A 26,423-nucleotide genomic window follows, 5' to 3' on the forward strand; every position below is an offset into this window, starting at 1 on the left:
CTCAAAGTCACAATATGTGGCCAAAGATATTCTTCTTTTTTCTCTCTGATCATATAAGTAAACCTAACATACATGAATGCATTCCTACTGTTAAAAAATTAAAATATAGAAGAATATAGAGTAAGAAAATCAAGTCTCTATAAACCTCAAAATCTCACCAGCATTCCCAGAGGTAAGCATATGAAAGTCTGGGGAATTATCTTCTAAACATTTTGCTATATATAAACTTACAGGTGTGTTTTCGAGGATGGGTTGATAAACTCAAATAGAGATCATTTGATTGAAAGCCTTTAATGAATTAGTAAATTGAGGCCCAGATAGGTTCATCTTGTGCTCTATAACAGAAAATCTTGGCAAATAGCCCTTTTCTAAAATTCTTGTTCATTCTGTGTGAAGTCACTTGGATCATTAACACTTCCTGAGAGAGATTGTGTCACCATTATACTTCAGCCTCATTCTAGCTTATATTCCCTCTCACCTAATTTTTCTGATGTCAACTAACAGATTCCGCCTCCCAGTATCAATTTCACCCTTCCCTCGCCGGTGCTTGGAATGCCATCCGTCCCAATGTTTGACCCACCGTGGGTTCCTCAGTGCAGCGGGAGTGTCCAGGACCCCATTAATGAAGACCAGTCTGTGAGTAACAGACACTTCCAGGTTCCATGGTGTACGTGTAAAAGAGAACAATTAATATTTGTGGTAATTGGTTCATTCTCATCATAAGAATGTAATAATAACACAGAAAGTCAGCACAAAAGATCTTTGTCCTTGTGACTATAATAGAGAGAATAATATCGAGTAGCGAGCACTTGCAGATCTCAAAAAAAAAGTCTTGTTTTATAATCAAAGCAGAAGCCACCTTTAAAGCTACTAAAAGCATTAGGCATTGATTTCTTGGCCAAAGGTGGCCCTTTTGCCTCTATTTATTACAAACGAACATACTTATTTAACCAATAATACATAAGCCAAGTTAAGGACCCTGGCCCTGAAAAAAATAAGAAAAAGAAGAGAGTTGGCAGCTATTTCCTTGTTTGAACCTTAGTTTATTCTTCATTTTGTTGATCATCAGTGTCATCATCACAGACATCACTCTGAGACCCCTGCTCTTATTACTGCTATATGTAATATAACTCATAAATGGTCAGATTTAGAACACAGTCCATTTATAGACAAAAAACAAGAATATGCACCTTTTGAAAAAAATTGATCTTCAGAATATGCCTTTTTCACCTGTTTAATAGTATTTTTCTAAATTACAAGAGTAATGTAGAAAATTTGGAAAATAAAGCAAAAATAGAAAAAAGAACACCTCTTTGCACAAATTTATCATTGTTTCCTTGCATAAATTCCTATGGGATTTATGGCAATAATAAAATAATAACCATTAAAGGTTTTTGATGCATCTCACAAAATATCCCCAGAAAAGTTATATCACTTTGTCCTTATAGAATAGAATTGAAAAGTATCTTATTAACTAGTGTTATTATTTTAATTGCCACTTTGAATGGCCAAAACAACTTACTGTTTATTTTATTCATACTTCTTTGAAAAATTTAGTTGAATATATGAAATTAGTTTGAACATCTTTGCATATTACTCATAGTATTTCTAGGCATTTGTCGCTTTCTTTGGAGAACTGTTTTTTAAACTCTTTCCCATCACAATTTGCCTATTTTATTTTAATTCTACCTTCATATCTGATGGTACCTTGCCAAAGAGAAATACACACCTGGTTCTTCTCCCATATGTGCAGTAATTTCAGCATCTGAACCACCAACATAAAGTTATCTTTGATTTTTCTCCTGAAGAGGTGGTGGGTTCATCTGAGCCAGCCACAATCTGTATCCCAAGCTCACTGTGGATTTGAAATCAAGTACCTTGATTTTATATCCAGTTATCTTTCTCATTCCACAGTTCTTACCTTATGCCTTAATATAATAAAACCAGCTTAGCTACCTGGCTCTGAAAATGGATTGTACTAAAAGTTCAAAAATTAGCTGGGCATGGTGGCAGGCACCTGTAAACCCAGCTACTCAGCAGGCTGAGACAGGAGAATCGCTTGAACCCAGGAGGTGGAGGTTGCAATGAGCTGAGATTGTGCCATTGTACTCCAGCCTGGGTGACAAGAGCGAAACTCCATCTCAAAAAGAAAAAAAAAATGCTCTTAATTGCTACTCTACCTTTCAACATAGGAAACCTTTAATCTTATGTTAAGATCCTCCATAAAGGGATTATCTGCAAATGCAGCCCTGTAGAAGAGTAATCAACATCCCCTGCCTGTCTCTTGAACCCTGTGTGACTATAAGCCAACAAAGAGTTCTGGAATTGCCACTGTGCATAAACATTACTTCAAGTGGATAGAGAAGAACTCCAGTGATCACTTCCCTGCTCAGAGGCCACTGACTCTGTCTCCAAAGTTCTTGGAGCTTGTCTGGGCATAAGCATCATAATTAAGACATGAATAGAATAGCTGTTTTACAGTGAATCTTCTTTTCTTCATTGTTCCTGATCCTTCATCTATGGAGGAGTGAGTTTTTCTTGGTATTTTTGCAGTATGCCTTGGCTACTGTTAAATAGAGTCAGATTTTACATTCAACCTTAGTAACACTATCAGCTCTCATATTTTTCATTCCATAACTTTGTTTCCACAAATATTATTAAGTGTTTATAGTGTGACAAATACTTGAGCTACAGAAATGAAATAAGCCATATAACTAACTGGCTTATATGAGAGATCTCTCTTTCTTCGTCCTTTCCATGATTCTGACTTTCAATTTTATTAACCTTATGAAATAAATGTTCTTCTTCTTTTTTTTTTTTTTGAGACAGGGTCTCGCTCTGTTGTCCAGGCTGGAGTGCAGTGGTGTGATCCCGGCTCACTGCAACCTCTGCCTCCTGTGTTCAAGCAATTCTCATGCCTCAGCCTCCTGAGTAGCTGGGATTACAGGCGTGCGCCACCACATCCAGCTAATTTTTGTATTTTTAGTAGAGATGGGGTTTCACCATGTTGCTCAGGCTGGTCTCGAACTCCTCACCTCAAGTGATCCACCCGCCTCAGCCTTCCAAAGTGTTAGGATTACAGACGTGAGCCACCACACCCGGCCTGAAATAAATGTCCTTTTAAAAACAGTTCAAAACATTCTAGAAAGAAATAGAGTACTTAAAAATTTTATTTGATCATAATATTTAAAGAGCAAATCATTGATATCCCCGCAAATCCTGAGATGAAATAGGATTCCTTCCAGAAATTATAGGTGTTCATGAAGAATCATTCTGATTGAATGAAAAAAAAATAGCTTAACCATACACAGCTTGGAAATTTGGTAAAAAGACAAATATCCATGAAACTGGATCATGGGTATCCTAACATTTCCTGAGGACAAACTACTACATTTGTGTCATTCATTGGAACACTCTTTATGCCTGTGACCTTGCAGAAGAATTGCTATTAAGTGAACTTGCCTTTATGTCTCCACAGAAATCCTTTTCAGCCCGGGCTGTGTCCCGCTCCCATCAAAGGGCAGAACACATCTTAAAGAACTTGCAGCAGGAGGAAGAAAAGAAACGACTTGGTAGAGAAGCCAGCCTCATCACCGCCATCCCCATCACCCAGGAGGCTTGCTATGAGCCCACATGCACGCCCAACTCAGAACCGGAAGAAGAAGGTGCCCTCTGCACACAGGACTTCTTGGGGGGCTGAGTCTCAGGGAAATAACGTGCTCTGAAATTAACATTGACAATTTTATGTGACATGAGGTGATATGCCCCCTTCCATCTCTCTCTCACTTCCTGACACTAACCAAAGAAAGAGAAAAGTTGTTTTCTGAAGTTTAGAGTTAGCCATTTTCAGAGGAGGACATTAGTTACATTAAATGAATGATTCAGGGAACTGCCGAATCCAGTATGTGTATTAAAGTAAATGCAACCAATCTTTCCTTAACTACTTTCAACCTTCACAAGTGCAGTTTGTCAGTTGGTATCAAAAATGATTAATTAATCATTCTGAATTGAGTGATTCTCTGTCCTGCTTTTGTAAAAACTTCAGGGGATATTTTCTGTCTTTCCTCTGTAGGGCTTTTTTAATTTTTATTTTTCCTTTTCTAAGTACACTCAAAATTATTTAAGCCTTATGGTCTGAGAGCAGTATGCATTTGTGATACAACAACAATGTGATAATAATAACTCTTTTGTTATAAAGCCAAAGTTCACATTCCCCATTTTGTTTGCCAGTAGAAGAAGTCACCAATCTGGCATCCCGTCGACTGTCTGTGAGTCCATCCTGCACCTCCAGCACTTCCCACAGGAATTATTCCTTCCGCCGCGGGTCAGTCTGGTCAGTGCGTTCAGCCGTCAGTGCTGAAGGTGTGTCCTCTTGCATACGTTTTATTTCTCCTGACTTATGTGTTTTGAAACACTTTCCAGTTAATATCATTATCTCACTTGATTACATTGTCTTCATTAAATAACTTGTCTCATGACTTGACATTCTAAAAAAAATTAGCATGGCATCCTTTAAAAAAAATTGTTGATTTACCTCAGCAATTGTTATTTTTAAGTTGGCTCTATTTTAATTACATTGCATGTAATCATATTGCTGAGGGTTCAGAATACATCATTCTAGACAGTTAATAGTTTTCCACCTAGCTACAGTACATTACAACCAACTGGGAAGCTTAAAAAAAAAGTTCCTAAGACCAAATCAAAATCTCTGAGGGTAGGACCCATCAGTGTTTTTAAAACCTCCTCCGCTGATTTCAGTGTGTGTCACTAGTTTTTGTTTTTGTTTTTGTTTTTATTCATCCCTGTGGGTATAAAGTGGTAACTCAATGTGATTTTTATTTGCACTTCCCTAATGACAAACGGTATGGAGCATCTTTTCATATGCTTATGGACCATATGTATATCTTCTTTGTAAAAGTATTCATTCAAATCTTTTGCCCACTTTAAATTGGGCAATTTGTCTTTTAACTGTTAAATTATAAGAACTATTTATACATTCTGGATATAAGTCACTTATCAGATATATGATTTGCAAATATTTTCTCCCATTTCGTAGTTTGTCTTTTTACTTTCTTCACTTGATCTTAGCCAAAAGGCTGAGAAGCGAGTGTCTTTTTTACTTTCTTAAAGGTAACTTTGAGGCACAAAATTTTTTATTTTAATTAGGTCCAATGTGTGTGTTTTTCTTTTGTCATTTGTGCTTTTAGTGTCATATCTAAGAAACAATTGTCTAATCCAAGGTCGCAATTTGTCTAATCCAAGGTCACAATTTGTCTAATCCAAGGTCACAAAGATTTACTCCTATGTTTTCTTCTAAGAGTTTTTAGCATTTATATTTAGGTGTGTAATCAACTTTGAGTTAATATGTGTTATGTTATGAGTTAGAATTTTGCATTTAGATAACTAGTTGTCCCAGCACTATTCATAGAAAAGACCATTTTCTCCATTGAATTTTCTTGGCACCTTTGTCAAAAAGCAATTGAACATAAATGTAGTAGTATATTTATGGTTTTTTAGTTCTGTTCTACTGACCTGTATGTCAATCCTTCTCTCAGTACCATGAAATCTTGATATGCAGATATTTGTATAATTGTTGTGTCTTTCTCATTGATTATTTTATCATTATAACATGCTCTGTTTTGCCTGTGGTAAAAATTTTTCACTTACTGTATACTTTGTCTGATGTTAACATAGATACTCCACATCATTTTTTATTGCTGTCTGTATGGCATATCTTCTTTCATCCTTTTCTTTCATCTTATTTGTGTCTTTGAAACTAAATTACGTCTCTTAAACATAACAGTTGATTCATATTTGTTTGTTTTTATCCATTCTGCTAATTTTGCCTTTTGATTAGTCAGTTTACATTTATTGCAGTTTTGGATAAGGTAAGATATGTGCCTGCCATTTTAAAATATAAGATATGCCATGTGAAATACATAGTTTTATTTATATCTTTATCTTATAATAACTTTATAAGATAATATGTTTTATATAACATAACATTATATTAAAATAAAACATATTTATAATAGCTGACAAAATCTTTGTCTAGTAAGTCCAACATTTAAGCTTCCTCAGGGTTAGTTTATGTTGACTGCTTTTATTTCTGTATATGGGCAATATTTTCCGGGTTTCTTATATGTCTCATAACTTTTTATTGAAAAATGGACAATTTAAATTATATAATGTGGAAACTCTGCAAATCAAATGTCCCCCTTTCCTCATCAGGATTTTTTGTTGTTATTGTGTTGCTATTTGTTTGTTTAGTAACTTTCCTTGACTAATTTGTAAAGTCCATAATAAGCCTTTGTTGAGTGTGAGCACTGAAATCCCTGCTCAGTTACATTAGTGGTCAGGTAATGATGAGACAGAGATTTTCGTAAGTTCCTTGAACTAATAAGTCTTCCAGCCTTTACTGAGGACCACTTTGGGTGTGTTGAGGCACATCTTCAGTGTTCCAGTAGTTTAAAACTCTGCCCTTCATTTTTGTACTTTCTGCTTGTGTAGAGCTTCAAGGTTAGCCAAACATGAGAGATGAGGAATTTCTCAGGTCTTTCCTGGGCATGTGCACAACATGTACATATGTACAGCCATCTAGATAACCAGGAATATGTCAGTGATTTGCAAGCCCCCTAGAAATCTCATTCCCCAGATTTGCCTTTTAAGATTTTTGTCAGCCTCCAGCTTCTCCCAACTCATATGAGCACCTCAGACAGCTACAATGTTAAATAATTGTTGATTTTTTTTTTTTTTTTTTTTTGGTAAATGCCCTTGGGATAAAGCTGTTTGCACTAAGCTTTAAGTCAAGCTAAATAAAGACAAATCTTATGAACAGGGATTTTCCATGGGTTTCTAGATAGGTCAAGTAGTGACAATTCTCTGGTGTTGAGGCTTTTAGGGGGCTCCAAAACTGCTCTGCCCATCCAGTGGCTGCTAGGCTGCTGGTTTTAACAGCTACCATGGTTGCAAGGTTGTCAATTTTCAAGGCTCCTAAGGACCTAGGAAGACAGGGAGGTGAGTAGGGCAAGTTAAAAAGCCAGAAATACCACTGGTCTTTTTTCCTTTTTTTTTTTTTTTGTTTGTTTTTTTAATACATGCTCCTCAAATAGTTCCAAGTTTTTGGTAAATTTTGAAAGCTCCGAAAAAAGTGTATTTCACAGTATTCTCATTGCTTTTACGGAAGAACAGATTTCAGGGATCTATACTCCACTGTTGCAGAAGTGCTTGGTCCACTATATATATATACATTTTTAAAGATTTCCACATGCATCTACTACGAAGCTGTGTCCAGAATTTATTCCTTCCAGCGGGTTCTTGGTCTCGCTGACTTCAAGAATGAAGCCGCGGTCCTTCACAGTGAGTGTTACAGCTCATAAAGGTAATGCGGACCCAAAGAGTGAGCAGCAGCAAGATTTATTGTGAAGAGCAAAAGAACAAAGCTTCTGCAATGTGGAAGGGGACCCAAGCGGGTTGCCGCTACTGGCTCGGGTGGCCAGCTTTTATTCCCTTATTTTATTTTATTCCAGCTTTTATTCCCTTATTTGGCCCCTCCCACAGCCATTGGTCCCTTTTACAGAGCGCTGATTGGTCCATTTTACAGAGTGCTGATTGGTCCATTTTACGGAGTGCTGATTGGTGCATTTACAATCCTTTAGCTAGACACAGAGCACTGACTGCTGCGATTTTACAGAGTGCTGATTGGTGCATTTACAATCCTTTAGCTAGACACAGAGTGCTGACTGGTGCATTTACAATCCTTTAGCTAGACACAAAAGTTCTCCAAGTCCCCATCCAACCCAGAAGATCAGCTGGCTTCACCTCTCAAAGCCCGGACTGAGAATGACAGTATAAGTCTCTTACCCTCTAGTCCTTCATAGGCCTTCTAAAATCCCAAATAGTCATGTAAGTTTTAATCTGAGAATCAAACACTCACAATTCTTTAGTGCTTTAGAAAAGTGACATGTATATTTTCATATTAATAAGCTGTTAAATCCCTTTTCTACCTTCCTTGCCTACTAAATCTAACCTTTTTCCTTTATTCCTATATGCAATTATATTTATTTTTAATTTGTTATTGTATTTATCAATGAGGATGAAAACATTAATATGGGTGGGCTATGTCATTCTTATCCTAAATGCATGTGTGTTTTCTTCTACCCCATATTACTGCTTACTATCTCTCACACACTCACATGCACACAACCAGTTGCATCTATGAAAAATGTCTTAGTGTCCGCTTAGAATTTTATCTTCATTGATTTAATATTGTGAACCGATCCACTTGTCCCAGAATGTCTGTGCTTTGCTTCTCTACCAAACAAGAATAATGGTACTCGGAAAGTGGGCTGGTTTTTTTTATTTGTTATAAAATGAAGAGGCACTTTGTGTAACGTAATCTTTTTTAAGATGTTGGCATTTTCTCATTGCTAGGATTATGCTTTTAAATAAGTATGCCTTGAACTGAGAAATGTTGCATTAAAATCATATTACTGAGGCCAGATGCAGTGGCTTATGCCTGTAATTTCAGCACTTTGGGAGGTGGAGGTGGGAGGATTGCTTGAGCCCGGTAGTTCAAGACCGACTGGGGCAACATAGTGAGGACTCATCTCTACAAAAAATAAAAAAATTAGTCAGGTGTGGTGGCACACCTATGTGGTCCCAGCTACTCTGGAGGCTGGGACAGGAGGATCTCTTGAGCCCAAGAAGTCAAGGCTGCAGTGAGCAGTGATCATGCCACTGTACTCCAGCCTGGGTGACAGAGTGAGACCCTATCTCAAAACAACAGTAGCAACAAAGAATTACGTTACTGAGAAAAGCACCCTGATTTTGTCTTCCATTTTAGATGAGGAACATACCACTGAACACACGCCGAACCACCATGTGCCTCAGCCCCCACAAGCAGTGTTCCCAGCATGCATCTGTGCAGCAGTACTTCCCATTGTTCATCTGATGGAGGATGGTGAGGTGCGGGAAGATGGAGTAGCAGGTACAGTTTTGAACAGTCAGATCATCAGTGACATTCTTAAGCTGTTTATCTGATAGAAGACAGTAGGTTGCTCTTAAACACATTATCTACTGGCCACATGTTGAACCGTTTTATGCACATATTATAATTACAGATTTGTAACATACTGCGCTAACAGTATCACTCTCTCCACCTCCTTCTCCCTCTACCTTTATGGCCAAAAAAATTGCATTTAAAATAGATAGTTGGGTCCAGGAGCATTGTTCGTGACCAGAGAACAGAACAACACAGTAATTATTTAGCCACATAGAAATCAAACCTTAGAAATCTTAGCTATTAGCTTGACACCACTAATACCATCTCTCTTACGTGATTACCTTTCCTGACGTGCTAACTACCTAAAAAGAATAATTGCAAAATGAAAAGATAAACTAAGGGAAAAGATGAGTAACATTTGTGACAGACAAAGGTTAATTTCTTAACGTTACATTTTAAAAAGCTCTTATAACTCACTAATAATTTTTTAAAACCCTGTTAGAAAACTGGGCAAAGGATATCAGCAGGCAATCCAATGGCCAGTAACACCTGGAAACAACATCGTTGTTTAAAACTGTAATTAAATCTTACATTTCAGCCAGAAAGTCGGCAAATCTTACTTTAAATGAAAATATCTATTGCTGGTGAAAAAGCAGGGGAAAGAGCATCCTCATACTTTGCTGATGAAGTATAAAACTCTGTACAAGCATTCTAGAACACAGTTTCATGATATGTATCAAAAACCTTAAAAGTGTGAAAAGCTTTTGACACAGATTTGGCTTCTAGCAATTTCCTAAGACAATCATGAGGGCTGTATAAATGACATTGTACACTGATCATTATTTAAAATAAAACATATTTAGAAAGACTTTAAATCCCTAACAATAAGCAATTAGTTAATCATAGTACCTCCATATGATAACATTCTGTGAATGCTGGAATTGCGTTCTAGATGAATATTAATATAAAAAGTGTTAATATATTGCTAAGTAAAAAACCGAATACCAAAGAATATTTTCTATATATAGTACTATTTTAAAATACATGTAAGTAGACTGGGCACGGTGGCTCATGCTTGTAATCCCAGCACTTTGGAAGGCTGAGGCAGGCAGATCACTTGAGATCAGGAGTTCGAGACCAGCCTGGCCAACGTGGTGAAACCCTGTCTCTACTAAAAATACAAAAATTAGCCAGGCGTGGTGGCACATGCCTGTAATCCCAGCTACTCATGAGGCTGAGGCAGGAGAATTGCTGGAACCTGGAAGGCGGAGGTTGCAGTGAGCCGAAACCGCACCACTGCACTTCAGCCTGGGCAACAGAGTGAGACTCCATTTCAAAAATAAAAATAAAATAAAATAATGCACGTAAGTATATATTTCATGTATGTGAAATGACATACTCCAGACTGTTAGTAGTTGTTTCTGTGATGAGTGGACTTCCCAGTCTTATTTTTCTCTTTGCATTTTTCATGTTTTAGGCATGAAACTGCCTTACTTAAGCAATTAAAATAAAAATAACATGAACATTTTTAAAGTTTTAATTGACACATAATAATTGTACATATTTATGGGGTACAGTGATATTTCAGTACCTATATACAATGTGTAATGATCAAATCATGGTAATTAGCATATCCTTCACCTCAAACAGTATTTCTTTGTGTTAGGAACACTCAAAATTCTCTCTTCTAGCTATTTGAGAATATAGAATAAATTATTGCTACCTATAGTCACCCTACAGTGCTAAAGAACACTGAAACTTATTCCTGCTATCTAGCTGTAATTTCTTTTTTTTTTTTTTAATTTTTTTTATTATACTTTAAGTTTTAGGGTACATGTGCACATTGTGCAGGTTAGTTACATATGTATACATGTGTCATGCTGGTGCACTGCACCCACTAACTCGTCATGGCATTGGGAGATCTAGCTGTAATTTCTTATCCATTAACCAACCTTTCCCATGCCTCCCTCCCGCCTCCCCTTCCTAGCCTCTAGTTAGCACTATTCTACTGTCTACTTCTGAGAGATCAACTTATTTAGCTTCTACAAATGAGTGAAAACATGCAGTATTTGTTTTCCTGTGCCTGGCTTATTTCACATGTAAAGATATTTTTGCAATCAATATCAACCTGAGAAAAACTCACACCTATTTTAATTAGTTATAGAGACACATGAAAGCTACAGCTCTGGATTTATATTTTTGTTAATATTATTTATATGTCCTTTAACTTTAACTGTATGGCTTGTTTCTGAATCAAAATTTGGTATCATTTATTTGAAATAAATTTAAGCTAAATTCTGTATTCCTACTTTTGAAAACCAATGGAATTGGGAAACACGTTGAAACTAAAGACCATTCAGTGCTTACTGGCCCTGTTTTTTACCCACCTGCTTTCTTAGTCTGGGCACTTCTAGACAATCTTAGCCTGACCACTTTCCCCACAGAAATAGCACTTCCTTTCTCATTAGGATTAATTATTTATTCTTAAGACTTCTTCGTTAGAAGTGAGAACCTAATTGTTACTGGCTCAACTACTTTATCTCGCTGAAGGAGATACTGTTTGAAGCATTCATGTGGACAGAAAAAAAAAATCCCTAATTCATATGCATTCTAAACCAAAACATATTTTCAAAATCCAAATAGTCTTTCATAGTTTCTCCATAAAATAAACAATAAAATATGACTGTAATTTAATAAGTGCTGACTACTGCTATTATTGGGGTGACTTCCACAACAAAGACAATTGCATATATTCACAGAGATATTCTTTGCAAAAGCATTGCTGATACCTGAAGACAACTCCTACACTTTTTGGTAACCTGTTCTTTACATGTGAAAATGTTCAGAGACAACAACGAAGAGAACAAACACCTACCTTTCAAAAGAAAAAAGAGTTCACAGAGCCTTTTAAGGCAAAAAGCAGAGACTAAAGCTTGTAAATTGTCAAATACTTTATCTCATAGACTTAACTCCATTTAAGACAAATGTTCAACTTTCTTTCTCTCTGAAGTGAGTGCTGTGGCTCAACAAGTCTTATGGAACTGTCTAATTGAAGATCCATCAACGGTTCTTCGACATTTTCTGGAAAAACTGACCATCAGCAATAGACAAGTAAATTCCTCTTCCTTTTTAGTGTAGCTCTGTGGCTACAAGTGTGAACACTGTTAAAATCATACAAAGAACTTTATAGTGCAGTGCATGCAACTCAATGCCCTCCAATACACAACCAATAAGTACTTTTTAAATAATGATAATGATGAGCAATACTTAACTTTGCTGTTTTTAATTTCTCCATTAATTCATGTTTCTATATATATATATATGTTACATTGCTAGTGAGGATCCTAAAATACTGCAAGATTAAATTAAGTATAATGTTCTTACTATTGAGTACCTTCATTGAATTCTGATTGCTTGGCAGTCTGATGCAGGTATGATTATTAGAATATGTTAAAATTTTTCATTAACCAAAAACCTGATTTGTCAGACCACCTTGTAAGAAGATCATGCCAAATAAAAGTAGCTTTTCAAGCAGTGGCAAAATACAGCGATGATTAAAAATTATTTGTTCATTTCTATGCTATAGTCATATTCACTGGAAGGTTAAGTTTAGTTTCTGAAAGGTAAAGTTAATTACAGACATTTCAATCTAGTCTCTTGTAACCTCTCTTTTTCTCTTTGACTCCAAACCTAGAAAGCAGAATTAAGACGTTCACAAAAACATGGTTTGTCTAGTGATTTTTCAACATAGGTCCTCCTCATAGTCCCATCATATCAGGCTACCATGGCCAATAGAGTTAACTAAATATACAGCTTTCCTGTGACTTGCCTGTGACCTACACACACAGTGTCAATTTAAAAAGAACAAAGTCGTTTACTGCTCAGTGATTTTTATGTGTTAGCTCCTAGGAGAAAGGTGTTCCAGATGGTTTAAATACTACTTAACAAGTATCACATATACTATATTAAAATGTTGAACATAATTGAAATCAATATGTGGGCAAAAGTAAAAAAAATCCCTCACCCAATCCCGAATTTTCAAGAAGTTAATTTTATTTTCTACAGCATGGCAGCTGAAGGAAACATTAAAAATTCTGTTCTTCTTTCAGGATGAGTTAATGTACATGCTGCGCAAACTTCTCTTGAATATTGGAGACTTTCCTGCTCAGACATCTCACATCCTATTCAACTATTTGGTGAGTTATAAATGTTCATTTCCAATTACGAAGCAGCACCATGATGAAAAGGTCTTAGGAGATTTTTTTCAATAAATTTCCATTAATTACATTACTAAAGGCAAATCCTGGTCAACTAAATTCTGTGTAGGGAAGCCCCTGCCTGGCATACTCTTTGACATATGGAGGACAGTCAATATAAATGTCAGTTTCCTCTCTGTCTTCCTTTAGCAATATATAACTTCCTTATGTTTGTTCTTTATTTTTGTTTTCTGTTGAGAAAACATGTGTTCTTTTAGTATTTTTTCCTCTTTTCCTATCTCTATGTTTAAACACACACACACACACACACACACACACACACACACAGATGCAACTGTTGTCCTAGATGGAAAGTTTTTGTGTATGTATTTTTCCATGGCAACTGTCTATGACAGTTTTAACTGCCCTGGCAGTTCTTTTCTGATCCTCTGAGACTTACCAATTTCTTCACATTCTTTTTTAAACCCCAAATGAATATGCAGTCTGGGGACTAGAACCTGATGACTACGCCTTGAAACTGCCCCTTAATCCAGGCAGACAAATAGCCAAATTAATGTCTGTGCTGAGCATACTCCTTCAGTTATCCATATGCATATGCATCCCTAGCAGGGTGATAAATTTAACTCCCACCACAACCCCCATGTGCAGAGAACATTTGTAATTCCTTTCTCTTGTCTAAGACTAATTTGGTCATCTTTCTTCTGAGTGCCTACTTGCTGGTTGGCAAGGGAAAAAAATATGAATAAATGTCCAATCCAGATTTAAGTTCAGACCGGTACCAAAACATAAACAGTACTTTTTGGTGGTTTTCAGTCTCTCTTGGATAAAAATGCATAGTCTCTAGGAATTCTCCCTCCTTCCCACTGCTTTTGTCTCTATAGCTATGTGGAGTTGGGGAGAAAAAAGACCTGTGTTCCACATCTCACCCCTTGCATTTTATCTGGGTCCTTCATTTGTGAGACCATGTTCTTAAGTCTGGCTGGTTGCTGGATATCTGGATGGGCACAAACTCAAGCCCATGGCTGCTGTCACTCAAAGCCTGTCTGCTCCTGGCACTGTTTGCCAGGAGACTCAACCTCCCCTCAGCTTCTGCGGGTGCTTTAGACCCCCTGAGTTCTTGCCATGAGTCCCATATGGCTCTAACATAGGAAGTCCACCAGCTACAGCATCCTGCTCAGTGACAACAGCTTACGGCCGTTCTATCTGGAAAGCTTTCCAGCCAAGCATCCACTACTTCTGGGTTCTGTCTACACCACACAAAAACCAAAGGTGGATTTGGAAAGCCAAATGTCAGGGCCTCCCTCAGTTTAGGTGTGTGCCCTGCCAAATTTACACTCCATCCAGGCTGGTGTGGAAAGAGCCCAAAGAGGGACTGGAGGTGAGAGCGCCTTCAGTGTTTCTTTCGCTTGCTTGTGTACCTGCCCCTTCCCCAGGTCACTGAATAGGAGAAATGCTTGCCCAGACCATTGCTCTCCTCCATCCTTTAGCTCCGCAACAAAAATATTTTTAAGGGAGCTTGATGCCCAGATAGTTTTAAAAGAAATAAATCTCCAAATACTCAACTTAACAGATATGCACTAACACTTGTTGAGTAAGTCTGCCATCTCAACCATTATTCTAGTGCACACAAGGAAGACCCAACCCATCATCCCAGAGATTACCAGGCTGCACTGACAGGCATGTAGGTTGGAGAAAGAATCTGAATTCTATGTTATTAGTAGTTTTAAGAAATCATCTTTTCTGATTGATCAATGCACTTTAACCCATAGGACTTTGTATCTGGTCCTATGTTTTATAAATTTCTATTAAGGGTGAGGGTTGGCCCTCCTTAGGGTGTCCAGCATTTAGAACACCAAAACAGATTAGGTTTGTGACACTGATTCTTTCAACATAACTAGAAAGTTTTCCAGGACTACAAAATTTTTGAAGAAACAATGGTTAAAACCCACAAGAAAAAAAAATTTACACTATTTCTTTCTGAATATTTGCACATTATTAAATAGGATAATTGAAAGTTATTTCATCAAATATTCCAATTATAGTCAGTCCTCATCTTATTTCAATGTATAGAATGCTGAACATATTCTACCTCCTATTAACAAAAAATAAACTTTGAATGAGGCATTTTAGATGTCAACTTTAAAAGGTGCAAAAGAGCACACAGTTTTTCAAAATTACATTAGAAGATATGCAAACAACCCAGCTGATAAAATAATGTAAGGTTTGTCACAACAAACCTCATGACACACATTTACCTAAGTAACAAACCTGCACGTGTACCCCTGAATTTAGAAACAAAAAAAAAAGAAGACACACAAAAATTTTGAAGTTCATCAACTTAGCCAAGCAGCGTGCTCTTAGGTTTGAGACTATTAGACATAATCCAAGCTGCAAATAGTGCTTGGACAAACTTCTTATACAGATGAATTTTAGATGGCCCAAGTACCTAGCTACCAAGTGACATGATGCCTGGGTGGGGGGAGGGGGGAATGATCTGCTTTTTTCTTAAGAATTCGCCATTTTAATGATATATAAAAATGTACAGCCGCCTGTGTGGTCAGTTTTCCAGTTATGCCCTCTCCTGGTAACATTGAAAGTGTTAGAGAAGCATCTGAACAGAGAATATGAAGGCACAGAAGAAGGTCGAGTTTAAAACAAGAAAAGCTAAGGAAATGAGAATGTGAGCTCAGGATTATTGTAGCTTTGTGAACTCTTCTTATCCTGACTTCTAGGTAGGATTAATCATGTACTTTGTGCGGACCCCCTGTGAGTGGGGGATGGATGCCATTTCAGCCACCCTGACATTCCTGTGGGAGGTGGTGGGTTACGTGGAGGGCCTCTTCTTCAAGGATCTCAAGCAGACGATGAAGAAGGAGCAGTGTGAGGTGAAGCTCCTGGTGACCGCTTCAATGCCAGGTAAGTCACTACTACTTTTTAGTAACATAACTTTAAAAAAAATTATAAATAGCCCTTTGAAAGACTAAGAGTCTCTTTCATTCATGAGAAAATTTTCAGAGTTCTAACCCCCAGTATGGAGTGCTTCAAAGAATTTTTGTTTAATATAATCAGAGGAAATACAATAGACCCTTTAAAAAGTCAGCGGTTGCCAGCTGAAAAGGGAGACTCAGAACTGAGATCCGCATGAATCAGTCCTTGAAGGGCTGCCAAGGTTGAAGATTTATTTAAGTCTATTGCAGAGAGCCAGCTGAACTGAAAGCTTGTTTGAGTGAATTTTTGGCAGTGCAAGGAGAATAATATTGTTTGTATGGCATGGACTCCAGTCTTTTGTAAACTCCATGAGAGAGGGCTTTATGAAAAATTGGAAAAGGGGAAAGCAGGAAGAAGGAGCATTACAAAAGAACATGAAGCGTGATGTAAACTCAAGATACGGTTCCTTTTCACTTCGGATAGCTTGTTTTGCCTTAAGACAAAGATTTTGACAATTCTTTATCCTTGTGCAGTGACTAAGAAAATTTGAGATGATACGTGTATTGAAATAAAAGTGAAAGACAGAATTATGTAGAGATGACAACACAAGTTCTCGCAGCAAAAAAGCCTGTGTTTAAATCATAGCACTGTCATTTATTAGTCACATAACTAGTATTAACTGTGAAGAAGTACATTATTTCTCAAAGCTTTCTTTCTTTGTGTATAAAATAGGGATATAATTCATACTTCACAATTGTGAGGAATAAATGAGTTGAGATATGTGAAATACTTGCTGCCATACCTGGCTCATGATAAGCATTCGATGAATGGGAATTGTGTATGTATATGTTCTGTAGGTTATCCAAAAAAAGTGATCAGTTTTTATTACAGCAAAGAAACTCCTATTTTTAACATACTTAAAAACAACTCACTAAAAATCGAGGTATATCATAATGTTCACAAAGATTTGTAATTAATGAATGAAGTAGAATAAATATTGTCTCAATCAGCCAAGAAGAATACAGAAAATGTAGCTTTCAGCTACATTTCAAGTACATGTTTTGGTTTTGCCAATATCCCTGTTTATATTTTCTTAACTTTTATTGCCTGGTCACCTCATCTAGAAAACAGGGATGTACTACTTGTTGAAATGCTTGAGGTTTGAATTCTAACTCTTCCACTAAATAAATATGTCTCTTAAGTTATTCCATTTCTCTTTTTCCTCATTTGTAAGATAAAAAATCATAACACCCACATCATGGGGTGGCTATGAGATTTAAATACAATTATGCATGTAAAAGACAGGTAGAAGTATTGAGAACTTGGCCGAGCGCGGTGGCTCACTCCTGTAATCTCCACACTTTGGGAGGCCGAGGCAGGTGGATTGCTTGAGGTCAGGAGTTTGAGACCAGCTTGGGCAACATGGTGAAACCCCATCTCTACTAAAAATAAAAATTTTAAAAAAGTATTGGGAACTCCATACCTATCACTTTTAATAAGTGAATATATTTAAAATATATATATATATTAATCTTAAACTTCCAGGTTAAAAATAAATAAAATATATATGTAACTATGAATTAAGAATTGTAATTAACAGTAAAAACATCAGCTTATTGATAATATTTTAATATTTTATGCTTTAAAATACAAATTTTCTATAGTAAAAGTCAGTTTATTATTATTTTTATCTTCCGTAGGTACTAAAACCTTGGTAGTTCATGGACAGAATGAGTGCGATATCCCAACCCAGTTACCAGTCCATGAAGACACTCAATTTGAAGCCCTGTTGAAGGTAGGAATGACTTTTAACAGAAACAATTTTTAAGGACAATGCTATGGCCACCTCACTGAAGATCCATTTTAGAATAAAATGGCATTTTTCTGTCTTTAAATGGATGTATGCATTTCTTTACTCTTCTAAAATCTGCCCCACTATTATTTCCTTATGCTATTTCCTTCCATAATTTTCCCCACTTCTACTGACTTTAGTCAGTAAACTTTTAGTAATCTGATTTTCAGGAACATAGTTCTGGGCCCAGATGTAAGTAGAAGAGACCTCTGGAAAAAAAATCAACTTTTCCAAACTCGTGCATCTTATTTCAGTAGAAAGGGACATTACTACTCCTTTTGGCCTCATTCAGACATCTCCGGAGAATTTCCAAGGCCCAACTTCAACAAACACTCCATTTTTATACTCACGATGAATGGTAGGATAGCAGGAAGGCAAACAGAGTATATTCAAACACTGCCTTCACCACAACCAGTGTGACCTAAATCAAGTGATAAGACTTCTCTAGTCTCAGTTTCATTTTCAACAGTACTGAGATACTAGTTCAGGTTATACAAGTTATCTATGCCTAGTATATAGTATATAATGTGCACAGTGCATGATAGTTTATATTATTCTTAAATGTTTCTCAAACATGCTTTCTTCCTGATGCTGAGACCAGTAGGTGCCACTGTTCCTCCACAGTCCATCACTCAGTCTGAATTATAATTGTACATCTTTGGGCACTATGAGAGCAGATGGTCTATATCACGTTATCAGTCTTTATCGTACCATTCTTTGGATAGCTCTGTGTGGGTATATATGCAGCCATGGTATGTGTGTATATATATGTGTATATATATATGTGTGTGTGTGTGTGTATACACATATATACACACACATATCTAATGTATACAATTTACATAAGACATCAATATATACAGATAATTCTCGTAAGAGGTTACCTTGTTTTTTCAAAATTTGTATCTGTCACCTTACTACCTAGCACATAATATCTTCCTGATAAACATTTATTAAAATTTGTTGCTATTGTTCTAGGAGTGTCTGGAGTTTTTTAATATCCCAGAATCCCAGTCAACACATTATTTTCTTATGGATAAACGATGGAACCTTATCCACTACAATAAGGTGAGACACAAGTAATGGCATCCCCGTTGAGTTGTGCCAAAGGCTTATCATGCCTACCTGAGGGTGGCTCACAGTCAGGGAGGCATCGCTGTTTAGAAGGTAATAGTATGGCCACCTGGGTCACACCATCTTACTATCAATGGGGCTTTTGACTGGCGACTTCACCTTTCTACCCTTTGGTTTTCTTGTGTGTAAAATGAAGGTAATGATAATGGTATCCATGCTAAAGCAGTTGTAATAGTTAAATGAGATAAGCTAGATAAGACACTTAGGTATTGATCATTATTACATGTAAAATTACGTTGCCCGTATAATACCTGTGTGTGTCTATTTGGAATTTGAATGCTGTTTTGCATCTCTTTTCTACCATGTTAAACAAGACCATGCTGATCTGATCTAATGAGCAGAAGGGCCTCAGGATGCTCACTGACATCACTTTACAGTGATCTTCCAGAGTGTTGTTTAGTACATTGCCTTTAGCTGCTTTTCTCCTGGCATAGCATCCTAGTGCTTAGATCTTTGGGTAAAGAAGAAATGGGAAAAAATGTTTAATCTTTTGAACTCTTTTTTTTGTCTCTTTATGTAATCCACACAGACCTATGTTCGAGATATTTATCCTTTCCGGAGGTCAGTATCTCCCCAGCTGAACCTTGTACATATGCATCCAGAGAAGGGACAGGAGCTCATTCAGAAACAGGTGACAGACCACGTCAGTTTTATTCCATGGTTTTGTCATGTTGTTGGAGTAGATATCTGTTCATACTTTGCCAACTTTGAGATTTTATGATTCCATTTTGACCCTTTCTGGAGACAGTAGTTGGCCCTTACTCAACAAATTATTCCCCTAAATAGTGTAAGATTTACAAATTGGATCATTGCTTAAAGGTATTAAGAAACACTCACTTGGAGTAGTGTAATGATGAATTATTGAGTATAAATAATAGAAATCTAATTTATTTACCTATTATTTTCTATATGTAGATTTTCATTTCACATTTCTGTAAAATTGGATTGGAAATACACATAATGTAGCTATGTAAATTATCCCAGTGGTTTACACTAGCTGGCTACAAAGTAAAAGGGGTCACTCTAGTATGCTTGAAAAAAAAAGCATTAAACTAAAGTTCAAAGATTTGGACTTCATCCAAGTTCTGCCTCTGACCAGGGATCTGACCTTGGGCATGTTATTAATTTCTCTTGAAACAGGAAGAGATATAGTCTAGCAGCTGTACTTAGGTTTAAGGTTGAAGAACAGAATAATATTCACATTTAATCTCAAATCAAACTTTGAGCTTAAGGAAAGTCACTATTCTGCATGCAAAATATAGCTTTAGTACACAATTCTAAAAATGATACAATTTTAATATTGCATATTTATTACATTCATTTTTAAATAAAATATTTAAAGAATTTCAGGATACTTGATCATTTCAATTTTCTGTACATATCAAGGATAATAATTTGCCTTCAAAATATCCAAAAATATCTTCATGAAATGGGTGAGAATGGCATAGAATTAGACCACTTAAGTAATTAAAAATATAGCTACCATTAACTACCGACATTCTATTTAAAAGAAAGAAAATACTAAATGTGTTGCAAGGTGTGAGATGTTGGGCAAAACTGTTAGATCTTAAATATAAACAATTTCTAAAACAATTCTCCCCAAATTACCCCAGCCCATGATTTTGGGGTAAGATAATTGAAACCCTAATCAATAATGGTGCTTCCCTAGTCTCTGTGTGTGTGTGTGTGTGTGTGTGTGTGTGTGTGTGTGTGTGTGTGTGTGTCTGTTCATCATGTTTAAGAACAAGTTTTCAAAGAATGCCATCAAATGGAGTTCTTGCTCTGATGTACACTTCAAGTTAGAGCCTTAAGACTTCTAAGTTCCTCAGGGAGATTATAACATGGAGGCCTATGAGTCTGGCTCAGAAGTTTCCTCAGTAGCTACTCACTGCATATAAACTTCCTAATCATCAAGAGAAAAGGACCTAAGAACCAAGAGCCCCATGTGTATGCCCTCTAAACTCAGAGCACCAATCAAGGACCTATGAGCTTCTGTCCCAAGATAGGGTTTTCCTGGATCTCACATCAGTCTTTTTTTAAAGACAAACCCGGAACTCCCAGGAAACAGCTTCAGGCATTGGTGGCAATGGTAGAAGCAATTGGAACTGACTGACTCACTGACCCTGTTAGTGAAGGTCTTCCATATTATAGCATCCAAACAAATGGGCTCTATTTAATATTGAACTAATCTTGACAATGCTTGCCTTATGCTCCTCTCCAGCCTAAAACTCCGTAAGGAACATTTCCTTCTGTAAAGCAGGCAGAAGGAAGTAAGAGGCAAGTGAGAATTGTTTGCTCTTTCTTGTGGTAAAGGATAAAAACACATGTCTCCCTCATTTCACTTTTTCCCCTTTTCCGACTTTATCAACCCAGTTTGCCATCAAAGGTTTTCCTTTAGTTTTTTCCGTCTATAAATCTGGAGTTTCTAATACTCCTTTTTGTCTGCTCCTGCTTTTGTTTTCTCCAGGTGTTCACCCGAAAGCTGGAAGAAGTAGGGCGGGTGTTGTTTCTCATCTCCCTAACCCAGAAGATCCCCACAGCCCACAAACAGTCCCACGTCTCCATGCTTCAGGAAGACCTCCTCCGCCTGCCCTCATTCCCTCGTAGTGCTATTGATGCTGAGTTTTCACTCTTCAGTGATCCTCAAGGTATCAAACAAAGAAACATTGCCTCTCTGGGGCTTTTTCTAACACACTTGTTGTGTTTTTTTAAAAATTTTATTATTATTATACTTTAAGTTTTAGGGTACATGTGCTCAACGTGCAGGTTTGTTACATATGTATACATGTGCCATGTTGGTGTGCTGCACCCATTAACTCGTCATTTAGCATTAGGTATGTCTCCTAAACGCACTTGTTTTGTTCTCAAATGGAGAGCATCTGAATCAGCAGACAGTGCTGTAAAACCAGTGCTTCTCAGACCTGAGTGTGCACAAGAGACCCCTGAAGGACTTGTTGAAACACAGATTGCCTGGCCCCATGCTCCACCTCCGGGTTTCAGGATGGGGCTCAAGAGTTTGCATTTCTATTAAGTTCTCAGGTGATGCTGATGCTGCTATCCCAAGCACCACATTTTGAGAACCACTGCTCTAAGCTAGTCATCAGCAGTTGAAGCGTGGGTAGAATGGTGTTGTTAGGGTATGAGAATACTTGACTAAACAAAGACCAGGTATTTGTGTGAAGTTCAAAAAGAGGCAAAACTCATCTAGAATGACAGAAATCAGAATGGTGGTTGCCTCTGGATTTGGAGGGAATGAATTTCCTGGAAAGGGGCAGAAGGGTGATGAAAATTGTCTGTATATTGATGGAATGTTGTTTACATGAGTGCATAGTGCATATTTTTGTCAAAATTCAATGAACTCTAAAGATCTGTGCATTTTACTCTAAATAATACCTCAATTGAGATAAAGAGACAGAGACACAAAAAGAGACCCACTTAGGAGCCTCGCTCTGTTACTCAGTTATTAATTTGAGACAATTTACGTAAATTAGCATCTCTATGTTTTATCGCCCTCATCCAGAAGCTTCAGACAGGCTGGGCAAGGTGACTCATGCCTGTAATCCCAGGCCTTTGGGAGGCCCAGGGAGGCAGATCACTTGAGGTCAGGAGTTTGAGACTACCCTGGCCAACATGGCGAAACCCTGTCTCTACTAAAAATACAAAAAAAATTAGCTGGGCATGGTGGCGGGCACCTGTAATCCCAGCTACTCAGGGGTCTGAAGCATGAGAATCACATGAACCCAGGAGATGGAGGTTGCAGTGAGCCGAGATTGCGCCACTGCACTCCAGACAGAACGACAGAGCGAGACTCCATCTCAAAAAAACAAAAAACAAAAAACAAAACGCTTCAGCTTCAGCAGGAGTAGATAGAGCTCTAGCCTCTGACCATTAATTAAAAGACCAAGCAGTAGTCCCATCCCTGCTATTTTCTAGCTGAAATAATTTATTTTTCTCCAACCGATGTTTATTTAGCAGTAAAACACTGCCAATGCCTGCTCTGCCTTACCCACAGTTAGTTAAAGAGGTGATGATGAAAATCCATGGAGAAAAGGGAAGTGCTGTATCAAGGCCAGTAATATTGTGCTGGAAAACATTTCAGCAGTAGATCTTCACATCCTGGAGCTGGAACAAACGGAGAACAGCAGCGCCTTGGGTTTGATCACCTCTCATGCTGACAGGATTGGTGTGGGGCTAATTCTGTCTCTGCTGTTTCATGTTCTCACAGCTGGAAAGGAACTATTTGGCCTCGACACTCTTCAGAAAAGCTTGTGGATCCAGCTGCTGGAGGAAATGTTCCTGGGCATGCCGAGCGAGTTTCCATGGGGAGACGAAATCATGCTTTTCCTCAACGTTTTTAACGGGGCTCTGATCCTCCACCCAGAAGACAGTGCCCTGCTCAGGCAGTATGCTGCCACCGTCATCAACACCGCGGTGCACTTCAACCACCTCTTCTCTCTCAGCGGCTACCAGTGGATTCTCCCCACCATGCTGCAGGTGCCCAGAACCTCCTCTCCCAACCAGAAAATTAACATGAGTACTGCTCATATCTAGCCGTTCAACTAGATCTATACTGAAACTTTTTAATGATGGTGTTATCATCTTCTTTTGTGACAACAGAAGGCAACAAATGAAATCCCCCCATAAATTTGCAAGAGTTCACAATGTTCCTTTCTACTCTGAGAGCCCCAGACTTGGGATATGCTTTCCCATTTCGTCTAGGACAGTGGTTCTTAAGTTGTAGTCCCTGGGCCAGCAGCATCAGCATCAACTGGAAACTTGTTGGAAATGTACATTCTGGCCAGGTGTGGTGGCTCACGCCTGTAATGCCAGCACTTTGGGAGGCCAAGGTGGGAGAATCTCTTGAAGTGAGGAGCTTAAGACTAGCTTGGGGAACATAGCAAGACCACATCTCTAAAACGAAAAAAAGTTTTAAAGAAAGAGAAATGCACATTCTTGGAGCCCATCCAGGTCTACTGAATCAGAAACTCAGGGATCAGGGCCCAGTAGTTTGTGTTTTTAACAAGACCTTCAAATGGTTTTGATGCCCTAGAACAGGAATCCTCTACCTCCGGGCCAGGGACCAGTACTGGTCTGTGGCCTGTAAGGAACCCCCACCCCTAGATTTTCATAGGAGCCGGAACCCTATTGTGAACTGTGCATGCAAGGGATCTAGGTTCCATGCTCCTGAATCTAATGCCTGATGATCTGAGGTGGAACAGTTTCATTCCGAAACCGTCCCCCGCACTCACCCTGGTCCATGAAAAAATTGTCTTCCATGAAACCAGTCCCTGATGCCAAAAAGGTTGGGGACTACTGCCCTAGAAAGTTTGAGAACTTCTGTTCTTGAGTCACATGTATGGCAAGTGTTTAGCTGATGCTTCTCCCGAGAGATTCTCTGACCTCTAACTGAATAGAGATTTTCATTCCCAGTAAATGTGGTGTGTTGGGATTGGAGAAGGTAATTTAGCAGGAACAATTTTTATTTACTCCTGTCTAATGTATAGCTGGCTACATTTAGGAGTACTAAATAAAATCAGGCAGGGCCCAGGGGCTCATCCTAGTTCTCTATTTTTGAGGAAGTTTTGATAAAAATTATGATCACAACACATACAAAGTTAAGTTTGCTCAACCTATGGGGGCAAGAAAGTTACTATCACAGGACTCTCTTCCTCGTTTTTAGATAGTTGCAATTTTCTCTATTTTTTTAGTAAGTATTTTTTTTACTGATTACCAAAAGCAATTATGTTCATTACAAAATTCAAAAGATGGAGAAAGTTTAAAGAAAAGATAAGGCTCACTTAAAATCCTTTCTCCCAGGTAATCATTGTTTATACTTACAAATCCTGGCACTCTTTCCTACACACACACACACACACACACACACTCCAGAATTATATATTTTCAAGTTTGTAACCTAGTTTTTTCATGTAACACTAAGAATATCATAGGCATTTTATATAGCTACATTTAGCCTTACAGCATTTTAAAAATTACTGCACAGTATTCTATGATTTGTATATACCGTAATTCACTTAACCAAGAAATATTTATGAATAATTTGTCTCATATTTTCCACTGTTATAGCCAGTCTTGCAGCAGGCCTTCTTATGTATGCATGTTTATACATGTGTCTAGTCCTTTCCTTGAGATAAATTCCTAGTCACAAACTTCCTGGAAAAAAAGTATGTTTAGATTTTCAGCATTTTGAGGTGTGTTACTAAATTTATCTAGAGAGAGTTTATGCCATTTTACATTCCTCTCTACCAGTTTACAAAGTTAGCCATTTCCCTCCAAGCTTCCCATGACCATGAGTTTTAAAAGCGAGTACAACTTTGATACTTCATTAAGGCATTTTTTGAATATCTGGCATTTTTCCATAGGTGTACTCCGACTATGAAAGCAATCCCCAGCTGCGTCAAGCCATCGAATTTGCCTGTCACCAGTTCTATATTCTACACCGGAAGCCCTTTGTGCTCCAGCTGTTTGCTAGTGTGGCCCCTCTCCTGGAATTTCCTGTAAGTAAGCTCTGTGGGAAAAAAAAATGAAGACCAACAAAATGAGAAAAGCAAAGGTTATTTATTAGAGCTTACTATGGCAAGGGAGTTGGCTACCATCACTTGTGTTTTGGCAGAGATGCAAAGGCAGGCAAAGGAGTCGAAAAACTGTATAGTGAAAAAAGGGGAAGCTTCAGGTATGTCCTGATTGGAGCTATTGGCCTGGGGAAGCTGCAGGTGAACTAACTAGTAGTTGGGCATCTTATATGATGGGTTAGGGGTGTATATTGGGCTTTCTCTGGTTGGTCCTAAGTTGGAAGCAGGGACAAAAATTAGGAAAGCTCTCAGTTATTATGCCAGTCCTGGTTACTTTGGGCCAGTTGTTACAGAGGTTATTGTTTGGTTACCACTGGAGGTAGTGGCCTGACTTCCTACAAGCCTGACTTAGGCTGGCGTCCTGAGCTGGTTATTGTAGACAATGGGTTGGTTTCCTGAGCAGGTTGTTGCAGGTGGTGGGTCAAAGTTCTATTTTTATATATGATTTAGTCATTGACAGTTTGTATATTCAGTCTCTGAGCTCTCTTTCTTTAACCAATGAGACATGCATACCATAAATAATATTTCTTTCAACAAGCATATCATTTCTCTTCAACATTCCTCTTCAGCTTTCATCTCAGCTCCTAACACGTAAATAGACCAACTCTACAGTTTTTTAAATATTCAATTCATAAAAGAGATGGAAAGTAGAAAACGGTAAAAGGAAGGTTTCCCAATTTTCATTCCTTTTTGTCACT

At 37.7% G+C, this 26,423-nt stretch overlaps 1 protein-coding gene across 16 annotated transcripts in view; it reads left to right on the forward strand.

The window, feature by feature from the left end:
- Positions 1 to 26,423, forward strand: part of UNC80 (unc-80 homolog, NALCN channel complex subunit) — a 228,359-nt gene that overhangs the window by 146,476 nt on the left and 55,460 nt on the right. For 12 of the 16 annotated variants that reach the window (XM_055109063.2, XM_034955043.3, XM_034955036.3 and 9 more), the window contains 13 exons: positions 505 to 636; positions 3,479 to 3,665; positions 4,231 to 4,362; positions 8,846 to 8,989; positions 12,015 to 12,115; positions 13,114 to 13,200; positions 15,954 to 16,137; positions 17,850 to 17,944; positions 18,980 to 19,069; positions 19,665 to 19,766; positions 21,603 to 21,783; positions 23,361 to 23,629; positions 25,516 to 25,650. In XM_055109063.2, coding sequence (XP_054965038.1) covers positions 505 to 636; positions 3,479 to 3,665; positions 4,231 to 4,362; positions 8,846 to 8,989; positions 12,015 to 12,115; positions 13,114 to 13,200; positions 15,954 to 16,137; positions 17,850 to 17,944; positions 18,980 to 19,069; positions 19,665 to 19,766; positions 21,603 to 21,783; positions 23,361 to 23,629; positions 25,516 to 25,650 — 1,839 coding nt within the window. The remainder of the gene's footprint in view (positions 1 to 504; positions 637 to 3,478; positions 3,666 to 4,230; positions 4,363 to 8,845; positions 8,990 to 12,014; positions 12,116 to 13,113; positions 13,201 to 15,953; positions 16,138 to 17,849; positions 17,945 to 18,979; positions 19,070 to 19,664; positions 19,767 to 21,602; positions 21,784 to 23,360; positions 23,630 to 25,515; positions 25,651 to 26,423) is intronic. The other 4 variants (XM_034955037.3, XM_055109062.2, XM_055109060.2 and 1 more) reach the window with 1 other exon arrangement.

Source organism: Pan paniscus, chromosome 13 (assembly GCF_029289425.2).
Source record: "Pan paniscus chromosome 13, NHGRI_mPanPan1-v2.0_pri, whole genome shotgun sequence".
Taxonomy (NCBI): Eukaryota; Metazoa; Chordata; class Mammalia; order Primates; family Hominidae; genus Pan; species Pan paniscus.